At 35.0% G+C, this 24,542-nt stretch overlaps 2 protein-coding genes across 2 annotated transcripts; one reads left to right on the plus strand and one right to left on the minus strand.

Moving 5' to 3' along the window:
- Window positions 1–2,754: 2,754 nt before the first annotated feature.
- On the plus strand, window positions 2,755–17,741 carry LOC130051705 (cyclic nucleotide-binding domain-containing protein 2-like). Its single transcript, XM_056154203.1, has 17 exons — window positions 2,755–2,954; window positions 4,231–4,860; window positions 5,265–5,338; window positions 6,729–6,843; window positions 8,935–9,009; window positions 9,465–9,553; window positions 10,267–10,340; window positions 11,928–12,016; window positions 12,185–12,336; window positions 13,088–13,165; window positions 13,503–13,563; window positions 15,578–15,689; window positions 16,337–16,398; window positions 16,484–16,600; window positions 16,834–16,992; window positions 17,096–17,155; window positions 17,333–17,741. Exons 2-17 carry the CDS (start codon window positions 4,270–4,272, stop codon window positions 17,522–17,524), a joined length of 2,100 nt encoding a protein of 699 aa, XP_056010178.1. The 5' UTR covers window positions 2,755–2,954; window positions 4,231–4,269; the 3' UTR covers window positions 17,525–17,741.
- Window positions 17,742–19,180: 1,439 nt separating this feature from the next.
- On the minus strand, window positions 19,181–20,533 carry LOC130051447 (uncharacterized). The gene has a single exon (XM_056153386.1). It carries the CDS (start codon window positions 20,531–20,533, stop codon window positions 19,181–19,183), a length of 1,353 nt encoding a protein of 450 aa, XP_056009361.1.
- Window positions 20,534–24,542: the final 4,009 nt, after the last annotated feature.

A 24,542-nucleotide genomic window follows, 5' to 3' on the forward strand; every position in this document is an offset into this window, starting at 1 on the left:
TCAAATCTATTATTGCTCTCATTAATTGAATTAATGCGCGCATCAATTGAATTGAAGAGAGCAATAATTGAATTAATGCGCGCATTAAATCAATTATTGCTCTCATTAATTCAATCGATGCGCGCATTAATTCAATTGATGAGAGCAATAATTGAATTGAAGCGCGCATTAATTCATTTGATGAGAGCAATAATTGATTTAATGCATGCATTAATTCAATTAAAGAGAGCAACAATTGAATTGATGATATCTTCAAATAATTAAAGATATCTTCAATTATTTGAGTTTATGTTAATTTGACGCTCCATACTTTTTAAGGGAGGTATCATGTTCTTAGATATTGGAAACAACATAAATTCTAATGAACTTTAAATTTTAATTTATTTTTTTTGGCTCAAAAGTTGGAGGAGGCAGCTGCCTCCTCCGCCTCCATGTAATTTACGGCCCTGTTTAGGGATTGTTACGAGTATTTTACGTAAATTTACCATTTAGCTTAGCTTTTACGTGTAAATCACGACCTGTTAACGTGTTGATAACGTGCTGTTACGAATAGTTAGGAGTTAGTTACGATTGTTTACGTTTTTGACTCAAAAGTGTTCGCAATTGGCTTTGTATCATCATTCGACAACTGACATTACTTGTAACAGCATGTATGTATATTGTATGCAAGATTTGTAACTTCTTTGATGTTTTGATAACAACTGAAAGAAACTGTCAGATTTTGCGTCTTTTATACCTTTCCTTAATCGTAAAGTTTTAAGTATGTACTCGTAAAGTAATCGTGTCTATACGTAAAGTGCTCGTAATGACTCTAAACAAGCCGTAAAGCGATTGTAACCCGACGTGAATGAAATCGTAAATATCACTTAGGCATTCGTAATAATTCGTAAACAACTCGTAAATTATCCGTAACATATTGTAAACTAACAGCAAAGATACGTAAAAAAAAAAAAAAAAAAACCACCCTTTTTACGAGTGTTTTACGGATTCTTACGAGCAGTTTACGTGTTCTTGCGACCAGTTTACGATACTTATGGATTGTTACAAGTTATTTACGGGTTATTTACGGAAAATGAAATCCGTGGACAATCGTGAAAATTTTTTGACATGTCAAAAAATTTGCCCCTACTTTCATGGATCCTTACGAGTGTGTGCGAGTTGTGACGAGTTATTAACGGATACCGACGAGTGATTTACGAATGCTTGCGATTGACTACGAGTCGGAGATCCGTAAGGACTCGTAAGAAAAATCTGTGAGTGTGAAGGTGGTATTAGTGAAAGAGAAAGAAATATCTCTAAGTGAAAGACATATCTCTGTAAGTGAAAGATATTTCTGTAAGAAAAAGAAATATTTTTGTAAGTAAAAGATATCTCTGTAAGTGAAACAGATACCTCTGTAAGGAAAGATATATCTCTGTAAGGGAAATAGATATTTGTTTGTGAAAGATATCTCTGTAAGGGAAAGATATCTCTTTAAGTAAAACAGATATCTCTGTAAGGCAAGACATGTCCCTGTAAGGGAAAGAAATGTCTCTGTAAGGGAAATAAATATCTGTGTTAGTGAAAGAGATATATCTGTAAGTGAAAGATATCTCTTTAAGGGGAAGATATGTCTCTGTAAGGGAAAGAGATATATCTATAAGTGAAAGAGATATCTCTGTAAGTGAAAGATATCTCTTTAAGGAAAAGAGATGTCTCTGTAAGAGAAAGAGATATCTGTAAGGGAAAGATATCTGTAAGTGAAAGATACCTCTGAAAATGAAAGAGATATCTGTAAGTGAAAAAGATATCTCTGTAAGTGAAAGAGATATCTCTGTAAGGGAAAGAGATGGCTCTGTAACTGAAACATATCTCTCTGTAAGGGAAAGCTATATCTCTGTAAGTGAGAGGTATCTCTATAAGGGGAAAGAAGTATCTCTGTAAGGGAAAGAGATATCTCTTTCTTAGAGAGATATCTCCAAAGTCGAGAGATATCTCTTAACTTGAAAGAGATATATCTTTCTAAAGAGCTACCTCTTTAGAAAGATATTTTTTTCCCGAAGAAATAGTAAAACGACTTCCCATACTATTTGTTTAATCTCTCCACTTCATATACAATGTACACAAGCAGTTGAACAAACTCCAACGAACTGAGGTTTAAATTTAATACACGTACATTGTAGATGCTATAAAATCACACAACTGTTTTCATTCATGAAAGTTAACTTTATACACAAAAAGCACGGACGGAATACTATAATTTTTATTTTCAGTCATTTTTAAAGTTTTATCATGGTCGTTATGATAATGCACACAACTGGCAAAGTTCGAGGATAGTGTGGCCAGGTAGATGTGTATATCTTGATTAAGTAAGCAGTAAATTGTGAAATGTAAATGCATGTTCAAAATATTGAAATTTGGACACCGGGTGTTATTTGCGTGGACATATATAATCCGCTATTGAAGTCAACCCACTCAAAGAAATAGCCTCTTCCGATGGGAACACTCTGAGCTGTGTACTTTTCTTCAAGATGATCGAATTAATTCTCATAATGAAGTTTCTTGGGTTGAGAAACATTAAAAGGGAAATTTAAATGGCCTGCAGACTTTTAAATGCAGAAAAATCTACAAGAATGGAATAGAAACATTTACTCAGTTTAATCAACAATGCTGGTCAGTTTCCATTGTAAGCAGCTGAATACTGTAACACTTCATGACAATCTCTGTTTAATTGCGTTTTATAGCAAATATAACAAATAATGAAACGTGTGCGATGATTTTTGTTCTGATTAAATAGATTTAGTTTTTAGTTCAGATGAAGGGTATGTACCTGGTATCGACCACGGGTGACGGTGAGGGAGTATTATTAACACTGTTTGGAAATGTGTAAACTGGTTGTGACGTCTCCAGCACCACTCTTAATGACGTGCCATTAATTTGTTCTGATTGGGATATTAAGTACATTTTTTACAATGGTAAAATCGCTCTCTCTCTCTCTCTCTCTCTCTCTCTCTCTCTCTCTCTCTCTCTCTCTCTCTCTCTCCTTTTTACAGAGGCGCGTTATTTTCTTATTCCATGTTCGTGTTGATTTTGCTGTTCAAAAAGCAAATCAAATTTGCATCTTGTGTAATGTCGGTCCATTAACTCATCATGCGTTACCCAGAAATTTAGTAACCTGTTAAAATTGGTTTGGTTGATGCTTAACTTTGTTATAAATCAGACAGACATCACATTTGCTTGAAAAATAGAGTAAACCACTTCTGGTGCGTTTTGTGTACACATAACCTTGTAAGAGAAAGAAAACGAAGGTTCACGAAATTTACTTGGGCAGAGAGAAAGGGGGTGTCCACAAAAAGCCCCTCATCAAGGATCGGATGTGAAACTTATTTTTACAAGATCCACTTTTGTTTTTATAGATATGACATTCCTTTATTTACTTTACGTTTTCTTAATGTGTATTCGTACCTTCAAGTTGATCCTTCTTGTTTATTTACAAGTCTTGGATTCTTTCTGGAACAAATTTTCTAGAAGAAATTTATCATAGTGCTACTGAAATTTGATTTTTGTTGTCTCCATATTTAATATTTTCTTCACTTTCTAATACCACCAATGCATTTTAAATCGCCATCTAATCTCAAGGTCCATTAAAAGGATATTTTATCGTTTTAATATATCAAATTACATCAAGGTTTCTTTCCATGCTTGGAGATGTAACGATTGTTAAACAATGCAACACACACATTTTCTTCTCTTCCAATAATTACTAAGTACTTGCCAATGAAATTTGCTTAATTCGGTAATATCTCAAATGAGAAAAATGACCTGGGTATTTTGTTATTTGATGTTTCGAGGTGTAAATGTGCATTTGATTTATTGCCTCGGATTACAGATCAATAATTTTTGTCCCATTGTAAAGTAATGGCAAAACATTGTCAACCGCTTGAGAGCAGTGATTCGCCAGTATCTAGGAGACATCCAGTGAAACGGGGCCGAAATAAATCTAGTGGAGTGATACTTCAGCAGTACTTCACAGTTTAAAATTCCTCGTATCGTTCAATCTCTCCATATCTTTATGGCAAACAAGCAAATGTTATCAACTTTTGAGAAATACAAAAAGGTTTAGACCACAAATCATCATTACTGGTTGCTTGGATGTAGAGAGTCGTTTCTGGAAAACAACCCCGGAGTCAGTTGTCTAATCTACTTAATTGTTTTATCATGACATAATACGAGTGCCTATTTCTTGAACAGAAGTGTTCTGTATGATGCCAGAATTTGGATGAAGTCGAAATGAGCGAACCGCCGGAAACTGATCTCGATTATTACTCCAGGCCTGAAAACTATACCGGCAGTAGCCTACGGTCACTACAGAAGTTCACTTTTGCAAAACAGAAGCAGGACAAGGCTTTAACAGAGCAACACAAAAAGACCAAGAAGAAGAAGAATGGATTCGATCTTTTCGCTCGGTACAAGCATATACTGAAAGGATACGTGTCAGACGAGGATGAGAAGGAAGACGAAAATGAATGGACAGAAGATACGAGGGAAGATTCTCCTGAGAAATTAAAGTTTGAAGATATAAAGGAAGACAATGAAGATACGAAAGAAAAATATGAAGGCAAAACGGATAATCAAGAGAAAGTTGATCAAACTGTGTTATATACAGAGGAAAATTCTCCTAATTCCTGGACCGAGTCGTGTGGGCATGTTGTTGATGCCACAAGTCCTGTTTCCCACGCATCGCCCCGTGAAAGTATCACGAGTACCTCGCCCGTTCCCCCCAGACCTAGGGGACAATCAGACGTACCTGCTGTACGATCGTCTATATCCCTGCGTTTCGCTAAGCAGCAGCAGATCAACAACGAACTACGCTCAAGAACAGTAAGTGTACAAATGTATCAAATTTAACACGTAGTCAGAAAAAAAATGCAATTTTCATAAAGTTCTGCAAATTACCGAACAGTTAAAACGATATATAGGGTATCAATAATGATCTTGGATTAGGAGATTAGGAGGGGTGGGAAGTGGAACCGAATATTCTACCTGGATTTTGGGTGAAATATATACCATTGGAAGTGTCGTGAACAAGTTTTAACTGTATTTGAATTTTTTTTTCAAATGTATGATTTACAAAGTATAAGGGTTGCAAAGTGCATATCTACCATAATAAAATTCAATGCGTCAAGAAGTTATAACAGAATTTTTCATTTTGATGAACAATATATTGAACAAAGTGTCCTTCCTAGAACTGTTGAGTGTAAGAGTGTTTATATAATTATTTGCAGCTCCGCGAAAAATTTCGTAAAGCTATATTCTGGGTGAAGATTGCTCTTAAATTCTCAAGTTCAGCATCTGCAAGGTAATAAAATTATTTTATTTCATTTTGAAACGTTCTGTGGAATGAATATATTACAATTAATTTTACAGATAAACTTGATTTAATATAGTTTTGTTTTTATGTATTATTGCTGAACAATTGGTTCAACAGTATAAGGAATTAGAGGGAATCTATGGCAAGCCGCTTTAATATTTATTTTGAAAAAGATATATCTCTTTAGTTAAGAGATATATTTTTATTGAGAGAGATGTCCCTCCAAGAAAGATGTATCTTTCACTTAAAGAGAAATATCTTTCCCTTAGAGAGATATCTTTCACTAACAAAGATTTTTATTTTTTTTTACATTGAGTGCTATTAATTTCATTTAGAGAGATATCTCTTTTACTTTGTGAAACTTCGAATATCTCTTTAAGTTAAAAAGATATAACTATGACAAGTCATTTTACTATTTATTTGGAAAATAATCTCTCTCTATAATTTTGAAGATAGCCAGTATCTGTTTGGAAAAAGAGATATCTCGATAACTTAAGAGACGGTTCTCAACTTAGATATTTCTTTCACTTTGATATAATTTTTACTTTGAGAGATATTTCATTTACCTAGAGAGATGTAACAGGTATCTTTTTAACTTTGAGAGATATCTCATTTACCTAGAGAGATGTAAGAGGTATCTTTTTAACTTTGAGATATATATCATTTACCTAGAGAGATGTAACAGGTATCTTTTTAACTTTGAGAGATATCTCATTTACCCAGAGAGATGTAAGAGGTATCTTTTTAACTTTGAGAGATATCTCATTTACTTAGAGAGATATAAGAGGTATCTTTTTTACTTTGAGAGATATCTCATTTACCTAGAGAGATGTAAGAGGCATCTTTTTAACTTTGAGAGATATCTCTTTTACATCGATAAAGAGATACCTCTACGGTAAATAGATAGCTCCAGTGATTAACAAATATCTACTAAGTTAAAGAGATATCTTTTTAACATTCAGAGATATATCTTTACGCTTAAGAGATATCACTCAAACAGCTTGTGATATATAGCTTTAACTTGAAATATCTTTATAAGAATGTGCATGAGATATCTCTCTAAGTTAAAGAAGTACAATTTTGAATAAATAGTAGAACAGTTTGCCTTAGGATTCGGATATCCTGCTGGGAAAAAAATGCTTTTTACTACAATTAATATTTTAAGTACATGTACATCATGTACATTAATAGCATATATATAATGTAGATGCGATATGGTGGCGGCTTTAATCAAATATTGACAATGTAATTCTTTTTAAAAAGAATTGAAAAGATTAATTATTGCTGAAAATATTTAATACATATACTCTTCTGAATGTTGTAAATTGGGTTTGATTTTAAATCTGAAATTTCCTATTTGAAATACGTATCCGAACAGCGATCCAAGCGAAGGTATGAAGACGTTTATGGACATATCGAGTGAGGTGGCATCTTCAACCCTCAAGAATTCAGGGCTGTCTTTTGATCCCAACTATTTCAAAGCAAATAAGGAGGTAAACAAAGTGTATTATTTATATTTTTGTGATGGAGTTAATGGCATTTTTAATTCGGGGATATTTCCATGACAAAAAGTCTGAAGAAGTTCGCCATATGGTTCACTTACACGAGGAAAATCGAAAGAAGAATTTCCATATGGTTAACAAAACCCAATTTGATATCCCCCCAGAATGATTAAATTCACATTTTGAAAGTCATTTGTCATCTATTCAATATCACTATTGATATCATGTTTTCGGGGGAGATAGATTATAGGATTAAAGTTTTATTACAAGCACGTAGGAAAAGGTCGTTGACTAGGTACATCAATCTCTGTCTGCTGGGGGTCATGTAATGAAATGACCAGATTGTCTTTTTACTTGAAAATGTGGATTTATTCTTGGGATTGAATAATGATGGCGATACAATCTGGGGGCTATGTATTAAATTATCATCTCCACCGGCTGAGAATGTTTATTAGTTCCCTACCGGTGAAACCAAAGGGAAACTAGAGATCTCTTCGTCTATCCGTCCGTTCGCCCATTCGGATGAGACCGCAAAAAACTGAGGCAGATGTGGCACGATAAAGATCCTTCCCTGCTTAAAGGCAAAGGCCAAAATTTTGCAGCCCTTTACAGGTAATGGTGATGTCTCCATATAAGTGAAAAATTCTCGAGCAGGACGTTAAACAATATTTAATCAACCAACCCATCCCTTTGTCTATCAGTTTGTCTCGCTTGGTTTTCCGCACTTTTTCCCTCATGCTTTGATTTAAGGAGCTGAAATTTAGTATATATGGTTTACTACTGAATGTTTACAGTTCGTCACAGTTGAATAATTTTACGAGGTTTGTGGGACTTTGTGTCAGATACAGTTTTCCGGACTTCTTTTTCACTAGGCTTGTACATGTAATTACCTAGTGGGTAGATACAAATAATGCTTCACCTCTGTTAAGACTTAAACTTCAGTTTTTGTTTTCCAAATTTTTTTCACCATAATTTGATTTAGGAAGGTGAGATTTATAATATATGGTTAGTTTCATCACAGTAGATGGATTCTTAAAGGTTTATGGGACTTTGGGCCGAGTGTTGTTTTCTGGACTTTTCTCTACAATGCCTTAAATAGGAATGTGAATTTTTTTTTTCATGTGGTTATTGAATGAATAAATACACATGAAGTTTCACTTTCGCGATTTATAGTTCAATTACTATAACAAAAAGTGTAGAACTTAGTATAATGGTTGACTGTGATGACAAAAGATGATTCATTTTTCATACAAAAATATCTGCCTGATTTGAAGATTATTTTTTAGAATGTCGCAAGCGAATACTCTAGTACCAAAAACATGAGTTATTGGTTTTAAATTCTTATGTTTGGTAGCGTAAAACAAAATAATAATAATTTACAATACCATTTATTTCGTCTACCGTATGTGGATATTTACTACCGACTGCTGTGAAATGGTATCATAAATAATCACATTTCATGTACCAATCTCCAATCAGTGTAGCAACGCACATTCTTTTTTTTCTTTTCTTTTTTTTTTATACATGAGACGTTTATCGTGGTGTTACATGTATCACATAAAAAGTACGTGGTTTTTACATGCAAAGATCAAATTATTAGCTGATCACTATTACCATTGAAGGATAAGCGCTCCCCTCCTCTTTTATGATTTGGAGGTTTGTGCAGATTTAACTAAGGCAACTTTTTTCTCCGTTTGCCCCCTACCCCTCCATCCTTCCACAAAAGACACCAAATGCCTCAACTTACAATGTCAATGAAAATATCTTATTGGACATGCTAAATATCAAAACCGCGACAGAATTGGAAACAAAATGATAGTTTGAAATACCGTATTCATGTACTCTTTAGTTCTATATTTTTTATTGCGCGAGATTTGTATGTATGTAATGTTTAAAGAATGTAAAGATTGATAACATTGATGAAGAAGGTGATGATGATACGTGAAGACAGTAGTTAGTTTTATGTACATGCTATTGTATGTGATCAATCTATTACCGGGGCACAATAAAAGACACATCCCCCTTAAAATGGGAAATAGATCCAAGTTTGAAGATATATGGCTGTGTAAATTTGTTTTGCAGATTAATCTCAGCTCAGAGGTTAAAGGAATCCTTAGTTTGCCATCGGAGCAAAGAACACCTGAACAAGTTCAAACGGTATGTCTGTAGGATTCTTCTATAGACTGGTGATAATCTTAATCCCTAAAAAAAATTACCTGTGCATCTGCATACACTTTACATGTATATTAGTGTTTTCAACAAAATCAATACAATTTCTCGTGATGCTGAATTACAAAATTCAAGAGCAGGAATCATTCTGAAAAGTAAATATCATTATTTATTTATTTTTACTGTAGACCCATCTTCCCAGGTATAATTATTTTCTTTTTGTGTTAAAAATTATCTTCAAAACTCCAATTGGAAAATGAAATCTGTGAATGATCCATTGACTTTTAATACTGGGACTTTTAATAACTTTCACAGTGCCATACTATTGAACACTTGACTAATTCACTCCACGTTCTGAGTAAATTAAAACTGTTTTATACCTGTATGAAAGATTGAAATGTGTTTAATCAGCAAATATTTTCACAATATATCCTCTATTTCAGGCAATGTATGGCCTGCAAATAATGCGATCCTTTACCGAATATCCGCTCCATATGCAGGAAAAGCTAGCCAAAGTAGCCTATTTTGAAGTGTAAGTAATTCGTTTTATACATACAAGTATTTCCGTCAATGAAGTTAGACGGCTTTTATGTATACCCATAATGAGAATTTGCGAAATTCTGGAATGTCTTGCGCTCTGTTCTGAAGTGAGAAGGAAAAACAATCAACGCTCGATTCCTTATCCAATCATACATTTGGATGAAAGAAGACGGGACTCTACCCCGACTGCAGAGAACAGGACCCCACCCTACCTCACCCCTTCTGTAAAGAACAGGACCCCACAATAGTCTCACTCCGTCTGTAAAGAACAGGATCCCACAATAGTCTCACTCCGTCTGTAAAGAACAGGATCCCACAATAGTCTCACTCCGTCTGTAAAGAACAGGGTCCTACAATAGTCCCACTCCGTCTGTAAAGAACAGGATCCCACAATAGTCCCACTCTGACTGTAAAGAACAGGATCCTACAATAGTCCCACTCCGACTGTAAAGAACAGGATCCTACAATAGCCCCACTCCGTCTGTAGAGATCAGGACCCCACACTCACTCACCCCGTCTGTAGTCCTCGTATACAGCGATATTCGTACCATTTGTCGTTTATAATTCAATGTATTCCATACGATAAATCTGGGGACCCCCCTCTCCCCAATTTGACTACGTACGGTATACGAGTATGTCTGCGTGAAGTTGAGAAATCTTGTCCTTAAGCACCCATTACTTTCATCCAATATACGTTAATTTCAGAGTACCACCTAAACGAATCATCATCAGACAAGGACATTTTGCAGAAAATTTCTATTTCATTATATCTGGTCAAGGTAAGACATTTTTCTTCCTTTCAAATTTTTGCTTCACTCCGATTTCACGCGTTACAGTGTACATGTATGGAGCGCCAAATTAATATAATCTCGAATGAATAAAAATATCTTTAATTATTTGAAGACAATCCATTTGATGCGCGCGACAATTCAATTAAAGATCTCTTTAAAAAAAAATAATATCTTCATTTCTGAATTATTGCGCGCATTAATAATTTAATTGATGATAGCATTAATTATTCTGCTAAATTGATGTGCGCTATAATTGAATTGTTGTTCTCTTCAAATGAACTTGTGATATCAACAATTGAATTGATGTGCGCTACAATTCAGTTGAAGGGAGCAATAATTCAATTAATGAGCGCAATAATTAAATTATTGCTTTCTTCAATTGAATTGTAGCGCGCATCAATTCAATTAACGCACGCAATAATTGAATTATTGTCCTCTTAATCAATTATATCATGAATTCGATTGATACGCACAATAATTCTTTTAGAGAGAGCAACTATCTTCAATTCAACATATTCACTTTATCATTTATACCGAGCCCAATTTAAATTTTGCGAGAAGTAATTCCACCACATTGAGGCGCTCATCAATTGAACTGATGAGAGCAATAACTGAATTGATGATGTCCTCAAATAATTAGTTCAATGGGAGAACGCTTTGTAACTTGGAGGTCGTGAGTTCGAGCTCCATTCATGTCATGGCTCCGTCAAACCTAAGACGTTAACATAGATAGTGATTACTCCGTCAAACATTAAGAAGTGAGAATCACAGATCTTTCGGATATGACCTTAAAAACGGAGGTCCTGTTTCGCGGCAGGCGTTGACACGTTAAAAAGCCCTCACTGCTCTGGGCCCTTATTCACAAAACGTCTTTCGACTAAGCTGATAAAAATAATTCTGTCTGATAATCAAATACCATTCACAAGGCCATAAGGATGTATTAAAGTTTTATAAACCATATATGTAATTTACATATTAATTTTAAAAATCTACAAAAAACGAAAAATAAGAAAATTACAGTGTTCATAAATTTTGATCTTAAAAAGCCTTCACTGGGCGCTAAGCATAGGTCTAAACCTGGTGACGTCTCAATACGAGTGAAAACATTTCGACGGAACGTAAAACAAACAATCAATCAAAGGATTCGGGATATCATCAGTATTTGATTGTATGTTAATTTGGCGCTCCAAATACTCGATGATTTGCATGGAACTGTCGCTGTGAGTTAGTAAAGTTGCAGTTCTGACAATAAATGTTGTCACTCAGAATTCTCCATTTTTATCATATTTCGTGTTTTCTTACTGACAAATTTTCTATAAAAGCAAAATCAATTTGAAAATTGTCCAAAACAGTTGACAATGAATAAAGAATAATAAAGAATTATATTTGTAGTGAAAATATATTTTTTGTTTGGTTGGGTTTATTTGCATGTAAAATAGGCATGCATGATCCGATCGAAATCGGCAGGCCAATATTAATAGCACATCAAATTATAGATATAAGATAAACACTTCAGCTCTATATGAATTAGAATTACACACATATATACATGTATCTATATATTTTTCATTTTAGCTGTCGTCACGCTTTTGCTTAGAGATCCGAAAACTGGGGCATCTTTAGTGAAAACTGCCACGATCATGAGGAGAGGAATGAGCTTTGGTGTAGGCATTCTCATTAATTCAGTTATCTTTTTACAGTGTAACTAACTATATCTATCCAAGATTGACAAAAAATATTGATTAAGTCCGTTTACTTTTTGTTTTCTTGTATCAAAATGAATACATGACAAACTTGATTGAAAATTAGTAAAAGACATTTACGCTGTCCAGGAATTGGCTCTGCTTCACCGCTCCCGCCGGACGGCGACCGTCACTAGTCAAGGCGAGGTCCAGTTACTGACCGTGGGGAGGGTGGATTTCTTCGACATCTTCATGAGTGGCACAGGTCCTGACCAAATTCCGGACCATATCAAGTTCATTAGGTAAACATTTATTGAACAACACAACTCCATTATAAAGGATGGATTCAGAATTTGTCCTGTTTTAAGAGAGGATTTTAATTGTATACCTTTTTTCCCTGGCCCATTCTACCACATTCTTCATGTGTTACCTTCTGCCATGGACGTATACGATTTGATGACATTTATTTTTTTCCAACTTGGAAAGAAAATCGTTTTAAAAACATTTTGAATACATTTATTTTCAAATGAATTATATTTTTGGACGCGTTTTTGCGCTTTTCTTCGTCGTTTCGTTATGAAAGTGATTGAAGAAATTTAACCCTTCCTCCTCATGCATGTTTGATTAGCATAATTGTAAAATGCATCGTCATATTTTCGAGTGTCTTTCAAACTATACTTGCAGTGAAGGGAAAGCTTCTATTTACACACCTTTTAAGACACATGTACATGTCATATAAGTAGAGAGGGTTTCAATCGTTTAATATTTGTTTAGCTTGGATTCACATGTCTAGAACATGCACGAGTAATATTAAACCCATATGAAATACATGCACAATTGATTCCAATGGTCTCTTTAATCTTAAAATGACAAGATGCTCAATAACATATGATTCTTAAACAAATGGAGAAATACTATTCGCCCAGATTTTTCTGTGCGATCTGTCACACTACCCCCCCCCCCCCTCATGATTTGTACTGTGTTGTGTTTTTATAGAGACCTTTTTTTTTCAGTTCAATAAAATCTTAATATTTTTCATTGAAACATTTTCAGCACGTGCGACTTTATGAAAGACTGGCCTTTAGAAGAATTGTTAGAGCACCCTGAATATTGTCTGTTACATTTCTTCAAGTAAGTTGTATAACGCTTTACAGTAGTTCCACACTCCTGTGACGTCGAGATTTTGCAAAATCAATGTTTTATCAAGGTTTATGAATGATATTACCATAAATTTTGTTGAAGTCTATTCCATTGGTTATTATAAATAATCTTGTTAAACATAAAATATTTCAAAAGTCTAAGTTATAAATATAATCAATAATATATTTCAAAATATCAAATCCAAGAGCAATAACTGTTTTGATTTAACCCTTCATGAAGTTCATCATGCAATAGATTTTTTTCTTTTTATCTTTTTTTATGAATTCATGTTAGATTTGCGTTGTACGTTGTCCGTATTTCCTTACAGGAGAAATGTGGTTATAGTAAGAGACAGTACAGACTCAGAATGGTTGTATGTTGTCAAATCGGTAGGTTTCCCAAAGACATTTAAGTTTACAATCTGCTTTCATTTCTTTCCAAATTCACAGCCTTTAAAATAGGCGTTCAATGGAGCATTTCTTCATAACTGTCATTCCAGTTCTCTTTAAATTTGGTATGAAAAATGTTTGCACTGGATGAAAACGCTAGTTTCCGCAAAACTGAAACCATATGGAAACCTTGCGGAAACCTGAAGTTGAGGTTTCCCATATGGTTTCCGCAGTGCGTAAACGATTATATAGTTTCCGCAAGTTTCCGTCAAGTTTCAGTCTGCGGAAACCTGAAGTTGAGGTTTCCCGTATGGTTTACGCCGTGCGTAAACGGTTATATAGTTTCCGTCAAGTTTCAGTCTGCGGAAACTGTAGGCTATGATTCCTAATGGTTTCCGCAATGCTGAAACTTAACTAAAATTTGGAGGTTTTTAAAGTAATAATATGCAATAAATAATTCAAATGCGAATTAAAAAAACACACACAAAAAAAACTTAAAAATGTAAGTGAGAGAAGAATAGTAAGCACTTTATATACATCATATTGTTATAAGAATTTTTTCAATTAAACAAAACAGATATGAAATGAGATACAGAAAATAAAGTATAGTCCATGTGTTGTTACGTTTGACAAGCTAGCATGCCTGTGTACTTCAGTTAATCCCTCCGTGTATTTCTTGTTAGTTCCATGTTAATTGCAAGGATTTTCCTCCGTCATGGGAACAATAGAGATAAATACACAAGGTAAACTGGAAGAATACTGGGACATTTATATACAGTCATGTATTTACGCAGATTTTACGTTGCATGTGCATTGCTTTATTTTCATAATTTCAAAACTATGAATACTATAAATTAAGATTTCAAACACTAATAATATAGTCAGGTGGTAGAATTAGACACATATGTCTGCGTTAATTAAAATTGCCCAAATTTCAAAAATCTTCTCTACAACCGCACATCTTTAAGAAAAACTAACTGCCTGGTCATGTAGAGCAAGGTCTACCAAAACTTCATGATCCCCGAGATAGAGGTTCTGACTCCAGGGCATGGCCAAACTTGTAAAGTATTATATAATGAGACAACCCCTACCTTTAAGTAAGCGCATATCACTTTTTATTTTCGCGTAAATTACCTGGGACCGCCTTGTAGTGTAACGTTATCTTGAAAGATTTTGCACATACATGTATCGTCGACTGCCCTATTTCGGTGACTGACCAGAATCGGTGACCTTTTGTTTACGTATGCGTGTTGTCGTTTCCGGGTGTAGATTGTGTCATCAATTTCGCCGTAGTGTTTGCAAACATATACAGAGTACGTCTTCAGTTTCCCCCCGAAAATGAACCACTAGAAGGAGAGTATGCAAAGAATCAACACGAGCACCCCAAAAATAAGCCCATTTACTTTTTACTTTTTCAAACAAACCTTCAAATTAATATAAAGTAGGTATACCAAAAGTATAGGTGACGTCACCGTTTTAGGACCACAAAATGTCATGTTTTTTGTTACGAAAATATATTCAATCAACGTACCAATGAATTTGGAATTTTTGGATGAAAGTAAAGGAATTTAATTACTTTAAAGGTAGGTGTATAATTTATTTACTTAATCCAAGTGATTAATGAGAAAATCGCGGTTTATCACTAAGGTCACCGAAACTGGTCAGTCGACGATATACGTTGTGATGAAGAAATCGAACTTGCTATAAAATTATGTTTTATTGATAGATTTAACAAGGCAAGATCGCGAAAATAAAGTCTTGCAAAATATAAGTTATTTAAAGTATACTCTTATGACACGTGTTAGGGAACTCTCTCGGTTTCAAACCACCCGAGGTCCTTTACGTCCCATGACTTATTTCCTTATAGCTAAGTGTTAAATAATGGAACTATTTCTAAAAAAGGGGATTTCAGATTTCAGCATCAACATTTTTCAACATATTGGATTTTTATGTGTTCTATACCATTTCAACATATCGGATTTTTATGTGTTCTATACCATTTTCTTTTCTTCAGGGTTTCTGTCAAGTTCTCAAGAAGCTGGAAGGTGTCACTCCTCAAATTGGTTGGAAAGAGAAGCCCACTCAAAGTAAAATTGACCTACCAGAATTGGAATCTCTGTTACCAGGTATTGTGTAGCCTACACAGCAGCTGATTTCAAAGTCCACTCAGTTCAAATTTTAAATAGACAATACGCTGAAATGTAATGCTTCATTAAATTTTTTTTATAAGAAAAAGGTAGGCCAGCTGTCTCAAAACTTGATAAAATATAAGCTGCTCTTTGAATATCACTGAATTAAAAAAGTTGGCAAAAAGAAAAAAAAAATTCATCCTATACTTAAAGTTTAAAATGGGAATCATTTCACGAACATTTTTCTTGTAAATTTTCATTGCACTCTAAGATATATTATCTAAAAATTATGTGCGCTGATGACTTTGAATTATTGACACCAAAAAGGCAGTTTTGGGGATAGAGACTCTTCATGTGAAGTTTTAAACTTCAAACTGTGTGCGAGATACCGATGCCATCCGGAGACCGTTTCTTGTCAAATGCCGTGGAGACTCTTCAAATGGTACTCACAATCACGGTGTTGCTATCCGCATTCTAGAACGTTTAAAATCTCCAATCGGGGTATAAAAAATGATACTTGCATACCTATTGGTCAAAATGGCAAGTCGCAAAAGGGGAAACAAGAAATACATCTGTATTTTGATTTAGGTCTAATATTAGATATTTTAGGTAAGGAGCTATTAACTCTTGTATTACAATGATAGGTCCTAAAGTTGATACCTGGCGAAGAAAGAGAAGAAAAGTGAAATCTGCTGGTGAAAGACAGGTAGGATTTTATTGATAACAAAATCCAACATTGCAACACTGGATGAATTTTTAAACTTACTGATAAAAGTCACTTCTCATTTCAGGAAAACCAGGAAAACCTGGAACCTGTTCCGATGCCACAACCAATTGCCGGCCCCTCAATTAAAAAGTTCTCCAAAGCTGAATACTCACGAAACCCCATCACTCAAAAAGCGCATCTGGTAAATGTACATGTTGTAGAAGATAATATGGTTTTTGAGTTAGTTAAAAAAAATTGTAGAATATGTATTGTTTGGGAGACGGTTGTCTTTAAACATACCGTACAGTATATCCCTAATTCAGCATAGTTTTCCCAAGCGCACCTTGGCACGCCAATACGTAAATTCTAAATTGATTTAGTAGAGTTATTTATCATACTGATTCAAATATTTGTAAAGAAAAACACCTTTTTCAGTTTCCCTTAGAAATGTCAAAAAATGACACAAGGAAAAAATACGAAATACCAAACAAATGTAAACCTCCAAAACCGAGGGACTCCCCAAAGGACTCGTCCCCATGCAAGCCCCCACCAGTGTTCGTCCAAGTGGAGGGTCTCAATCCAAAGGATGTCTTCGTAAGTTGAAATAAGGAAGAGATTGTGCTCACTAAAATTCATTGGCAAAATGACCACAGTGCTCATTAATTTGTTATATTAAATACTGCTCATTATTCAATAGGGATTGGACACAATACGGTTTGAAGACTCCATCGAAAATCCTCAGACTGTTGTCACTCTGGTATGAATTCGGTACTCTTTTCAACTTAATCTTATAAAACTGCACTTTAAGATTGTTTATTTTGTAAAAGCCCATAAAATGCCATAAAATAAAATCACAACCACCAATGTTACAGGAGTTTTGAAAACATAAAATGGATTAGTCGAACAATTTGTACATATATATATATATATCTAGGTATCAAGAGGAGCGGAATGTATTATGCTGAAGAAGGAATTCTTTGTTAAACATGCCAACGAAAAAGTGAAGAAATTAATACGCCATCAAGTCCGTCCATATCCGGCTGAGCACACCTTCCAAAACAATCTACAGATAAAGGAGAACTGGGAGTTGTATAAGAGGAACCTTATTGATGACCTCACAAGCTGATGAATATCGTCATTAGACTTTTACATCATACTATAAGTATTTACCAGTGCATTGTTTTGTTAGTTATGCTTTAATTTATATGTTGCCAAAGCTATTTAGCTGTGATATCAGATTTTGTTAATAGCATCCAATGCAGTTTTTGAGTACTGGAAAAAACATTGAAGAATAAACCTGTTTTTCTTTGCAGATGTCAATAAACTGAAGTTAAAACGGGTGATATTTATCTCGCGTTTCATTCCGAGTATGCTTATGAGGCACCGTTTTCATACTTATAACCATTAAGCAAAGTATCTGGTAACCTATTTGAATAGGTGATGCCACCTTATAAGGTTGTGAAATGAAGATATCACATACTCGAATTGATGACATCACTTAATGGTAATGAATAACAGAACGGTGTCTCATAAAGATTCGAATATATGTGCAAAATACCAACTTTTTTATTTACATTGTAAACTGGCGTCTGTGTCATAGAAGATACAAATGTTTGATTTCAAAAACGATAATGATTATCTTTATGGAGATATTACATGTAGATCTCGAAACTTCTGATACGAACCAAATACATGTACAGTGTATATGGTAACATGTTTCGATCATTTACACTCGAAGCGTTTTGAAATCTCAAGATAGTATGAATTATTCAGAATGACAAGGACAATTGCAACTCCAAATTCAAACGATTTATTTTTTGACAGATATTATGACAAAACTGTGAAATATATAACAAAAATACAATACATGCAGACCGCTGAAATCTTTTTTATCATTAGTTTAGAAAGCACATGTATACAAAGAATAGGAAATGTGTATCAAATTTTACTGAAAAAAAAAGGTTTTGGATAATGTCAAGGTATGCTCGAATATATGGAAGCCATATTTTAGCTTGCGGGGGAGGGTTTTGTAAATTAAAATGTAAAATTTACTAAAGCCAGCTTAATAAGTACAACTGGATTCGCAAGCAGGTGGTTTATTGACGTGGGGGTCAAAGTGTGCCCGCAAGTACTCCCCTGGGCTTGAGTGGAGCCGCGATAGCTTTACATAGCTAGATGTCTTTCAAATTATTCTTCAAGACAACAAGGTCATACTTATTCGAGAGAGAAAAATCCAGCTGTTCAAGCCATGTCCGGGTTTGTGTCGTAGCTGGGGTGCAAATATTGCACAGGGAGCCTTAAAAATTCTCTCGAAAAGAAGGCTACCATCATCTCTTCTACATAGCAGTGCGGTTTTAAGTTTGTACAAACGACCTCCAGGGCCAGGACGGGTCTAAGTAACAAATTACAGTGTACCAAAATAATAATTAGTGAAGCTAAAGCTGCCCAGTAATTGTTTTTGGATTACTATGTGGCTGCATTTACACAATTGACAAATTAAGATTCCAGTGCTTTTGAGCATGTAAAATCAAGCTGGTAACTCAAGTGAGCATGGTGGACAATCATGTTGGGCCTCTTGTTGTATTGGCCATACTAATGCATATATACGGAGTATTAGACAAAGCAGTACATTTTACTGGCCTAGAATTAGTTCAAAAGGCACCAAGGTAAGCCGTGAAAAAAAGAAACAGCTTTTATATTTAGATGATATCATTTAAAAGAGATACAGCTATTGAAGAACAAGAAAAAGCAAAATATATAAGTTGCATGTATAAGAAAGCAATCAAACTGTTTTGTCTTTGGTTACGGTAGACGCTTTTGTCGATGTGTTGCTTGTACTTTCCGTTTTTTTAACGCTAGCTTTGGAAACTACTTTTCTACATCTACAACAGGCCGTGAACATGTTGAAAATCTCTTGACGAAACTGCTCGCACGCCGCGATGATAATCCAGAAGTTGATCAGAGCCGCTGCCGCAGACACGATTTCACGAAATTTGTACAGCACCTTCATTGCGTCCAGATCCATTTTGCCCCACACGTCGTATATCTCCATTTTTGTTATGAAGGTGATGATCAGATTGAACAAGCCAATTGCTTTCTTTATGCATTGTACTAATAAAATGATGAGAGTAGACCGCGTCATCATTTCTATCCGCTGCATTCGACCCTTGCTTTCGTGGATGTCATTGGAGTTGTTGCGGGTGACTATCGAGTAGATAATGTAGATACTGGAGATCAGGTAAACCAAGAACGGAACCAAAGAGCAAATTGGATGGTATACATCAAAGGCTTTGGTGAAGGCGGGGTCTTTATAAACCATACAAAGATCTTCGTCTCCAGAGATTGTAGAGTAAACATAGGTTTCAAATCCGGCAGTTTCGTTTGAACCTTCTTCATAATAGTAATAGTAGTAGTAATAATAGAAATCAGAAGGGTTGTATCCCGACAGAATTAAATAGTCTCTGTATGATGTGAACTTACCGGAAAAGTACATTTCTGGTACTCGGTAAAGAGCTCCAAGGAGAACGCAGACGACAACAGTCAGAATAGATGCCTTCGTGGTCAGAATCTCCCTACTTTTAAATGGAAATTTTATTACCAAAACTCTTTGAACAGCAAGACATGCCCATAGCGCCTGTGCTACTGAGTAGCAGATTTTCTCTCCAAAATCGCTGTAGAACAAGACGATGCAGTAAGGCAACACGATGTCTACTGTCCCTGATCCGTAAGTAATGTAAATGTACAGATAATTACCGTACCTCAGGAGAGACTTCAGGGTGTCTGAAATCACTATTCCCGTCAGTATTTTGGTCGTAGGAGATCGCATAGACTTCCTCATGAAAATGACGACAATGATGATCGTAGAAAGAAAAGATAACCCGATAACAATGGGACCATAGATATAATCCAACTTACTGACCTCAGACACCCGCGGAAATGAGTAGCCAGGAAGTGGCGACGGGTTTCTGGTTTCTTGGTAAAGTTGGTCGCCCTCGTTTGTTCCAGTTGTGGTTCCCATATTCTCTAAAATGTCTTCGGTTGCAGACGATACTCCGCTCCGATCGGTAGAAATCGTTTGTATTTCTGCAGAAGAAACTGAAGTTGATTCTTCCTGAAGCGAAGTAGTTGTCGACATTTTGACCTTTACCACGGTTTTGGAGGTCGTCTGTAGACCGTCCACAGTTGAAATGCTTGTTCTCAAAGGTGGCAATACAGTTGATTCAGTTGATAGAAGAATCAACATTAGGATAAATGAAATATTTCTGTATTGCATGTTGGAAGATCTAAAAAAAAAAATGATATAGCTTTAAAGAAGGTTGTTATGTTCTCTGTCGGCACGGAAAGTAATGTTTTCACAAGTCTATACATTTATAGATACCGTAGCAAATTCTGTAGTATATTGCAGTCCATATCAATTAGAGAAAGTTTTATTTTATCTATAGTACAGATGTATATGATTTTAAGCAACTTACCTTGTATTCTTGCAACAATAGTACCCCTAAGAAAAGCACGAGATTAAATATGACCATTGATATAAGAACAAATTCTTCGCACTTTCAATCAACATAGATACATTAATCACAACTACTCTTCATTTCGTTTAACGAAGTAGAAATTTCAATAAAGTAGGAATAAATAAACTTTGCGTGGTCGATTTTATTTTTAATTGTGCATTGTCTTTATATTTTCTATCAATCAAGCAAGCAAGTAATGAACATCTTGCAATAAAAAGATTGCCTTTCTACTAATTACAGATTTAGTAGATCCTCGTTTAAGATATTGTCTCTCTACTAATTACAGTTTTAGTAGATCCTCGTTTAAGATATTGTCTCTCTACTAATTACACTTTTAGTAGATACGTATGTAAATCCTCGTTTTGAATATGAACAGTTTGGTATGAATGCCATCCTCCAAGTCTATTTTATCAAATAACTTGACCCAGTTGCATGAAGGTTTGTTTAACTAACAATTGATTGATTGTATCTTGTTTAACGTCTCTCTCGAGGATTTTTCACTCATATGGAGACGTCTAACCAACAGTTATTTTATCATTGACTCTTACACTTCTATAGTGATAACTAAATGTTAAACGTCAGTTAAACTCTATATCTAGTTTTGTGCAACTGGGTCCTGATCAACATTTGCCAGTCGGTTTGTATGAGCATATGCAATTATGTATGCATGCGAAAAACTAACATATTCCCAACGTCGTCTCTAGAATAGTGTTCATGAAAAATGTACAAATTGGCAACCACAGCCTCTGATTGGCTGAGGCACATTATAGCTCTCTCCAGAACAATGTACAAATTAGCAACCACAGCCTCTGATTGGCTGAGGCACATTCTAGCTCTCTCCAGAACAGAGATTTCTCTTGAGCGTAAAGAGATACTTCATAAAGCTAGAGAGATATTTCTCTACGTTCTACAACTTGTCGGATCGGATATTGACGCGAAGAAAGTCATTGATAGATGGATATATCTTTAACGTAGATGCTAGTCGATATCTCCTAACCTTTCAAGATATCTTTATAGTGTAAAGATGGATGTAAGAGAGAGAGAGAGAGAGAGAGAGAGAGAGAGAGAGAGATTATTGCAATGTTGTTTTTTTTAAAAACGAAAGAGATATATCTCAAAGTGAAAGTGATATATCACTCCAAGTGAAAGATGCCTCTCAAAGTGAAAGAAATATTTATTTCTTAGTTTGTCATAAAAGAGGTTTTTTGTTTCTCTCGTGATTTGGATTTAGTTCAAATCTAGCTATGATATTTAATAATTACGACTTAAAGTAGATCCACCCTTCTGTGACGTCTTAAGATTGGGCAAAGTCAATGATTTATGCATGACAGGAACATAAATTTTGTTGGAGTATTTTTTTCAAGTTATCATAAAAAATCTTATTAGCCATAAAATATTTCAAAAGTCTAAGTTATATATGAATAAGCAATTATATGATTCAAAATATTGGATCAAAGGGCAATAACTCTGTTTTCATTAAATCAATTATCAATAGCGACAGGGGTGATTTTTCAAAAACATTTTTTTCAACATTTTCATCAATATTCCACTTAATTTAAATGTGCTGATTTCAAAATTAATAAGCATTTTAAAATATCTCTTTCCGCTGCATCACAATTGACAGGCAAACACGAGTAGTGAGATAGACTTTGGACATGAAAGATATTTAGAAAAATTGTCATTTTTAAAAAGAACTATTATTCTTAAATTTCGCACCACAAATCACCGCCTTCCAGTAGAGACTGGCAGGTGTATTATTATTAATATTCCATATAATGAAAGATTTTGTGTAGTGAATCAAAAATTGCAGACGAATTCCATTATATATTAGAATGCAGTGTTTTGTCAAATATTATTGCCCCTATATACTACATTTGGTGTCGTTGATCACCCCTGGATTTGCAGATGTACTGCAGCCTGCCAGGGGCGAAAAGAACCTGGGTTGTGTGCGTCTTCGAGGGCGAAGACAAATTCAGGAGGGAGGAATATTATAGTAATTAGAGCTATACGGATCGTGGATAGCACAGTGGTTAAAGCACCTGACTTGTAGTGCAGGGGTCCCGGGCTCGAGTCCCGATCCAGCCAAAGATTTTCTCCTCTCTCCCATATATATTACCGTAACTTATGTCAGTTGGTTCTATGCCATACGAAAGATCATTTTCTGCATTGAGACTCTTAAGCATTGCAACAAGGATAGGCTGGTCGGTCTTGTTTTATAACTTGACATCAGTCCAAGCTCCCTCTCCCTAGTATAAAATGTCCCATTTATATATACTATCATCTGGCAGTTAATCACATATATACAAATTGCCCGTGGGGATCCGGGTTAGAATAGGTCCTCAGTATCCCCTGCTTGTCGTAAGAGGCGATTATATGGGGCGGTCCTACGAATGAAACCACTTAAACCGAGGTCCAGTGTCACAGCAGGTGTGGCACGATAATGATTTCCCCCTGCTCAAAGACCATACACGTCTAGCATCACTGTCATGATCGTGTGCAGGATTGGACAAAACAAGATGGCAGACGGCATTTCCAAACAAAGGTAGGCTCTTAAAACTCTTCATTTTACCGACTTATTAGACGACGATTTTATGAATTTAAAACACTGTCAGGCCAGGGAGGCATCATCGAGTTGATTGGTTGTTAGAATTCTTAATCATGTACACGTACAACTCTAAATTCATTGATCGAAGTTGACGATGTTGCCTCGATAGAATTCGAAGCGGTCGAAGATGTTTCTAATCATGTTTTCATGCATTTTAGGAAAGATACTTTCGGTAAAATAGACTCTGCACATATCTTTTGATGAAAACTTGAACCAGTGTATGTGATTTGTCCCTTAATTTGCCTTGGTTAGATAGATATCTTGACTTGAACATTTGCTAATGTGCAGGATTGGACTGTGGTCGTTTCCACGATAAACGTGCCGGATTGGACCTCGATTTTGGTTCAGGATTGGACCCTCTTTTTATCTTTATTTTCAAAATCCTTTATATTTTCGAATCTCGACTTCACTTTATCATATTTTAGTTTGATTAATGTAGCTTATTAGATTCTCAGACATTTCCAACATGACCATGGTGTATTTTTTTTACTGTTATCAAATTACATCGTCGTTTAAGTTCCCAACGACGACAATTGCTACTGTAAAAATATTCATTCGCTATCTCCTTCAAATTGAACCAATATAACAGATCTATACATGAATCACCAATCTTTGCTTACGACAGATGTAACGTTGACTGTTCGTATCCAAGATATATAAGGCCATTTTGACCTATAAAACACGTGAGAAATTATCATCATTTTATAATCCTCTGTAACAATATAAATTCGACGTTTCCTGAATTCAATTAACCCGCTTACATATTCCCTAATTCCAAACTCTGTTATATAGATTTTCTCCTTTGTTTCAGGTATCAAGCCCTAGAACTTCATTCCATGAGATGGGTACACTTCAAATATACGAAATTGGTGGTGAGGAATTCAAGACCAATTCTGAATTTCGTAGGCATGTAAAAAGGAAACATCAATCAGAGAAATTGTCTTCGTTTGTGACCAGAGCAACACACGCTTTTGCACATTATAAAAGAAACATGAAGTAAAAATCCGTTTATGTACATTATGAAA

The sequence above is a fragment of the Ostrea edulis genome, chromosome 2, assembly GCF_947568905.1.
Source record: "Ostrea edulis chromosome 2, xbOstEdul1.1, whole genome shotgun sequence".
Lineage (NCBI taxonomy): Eukaryota > Metazoa > Mollusca > Bivalvia > Ostreida > Ostreidae > Ostrea > Ostrea edulis.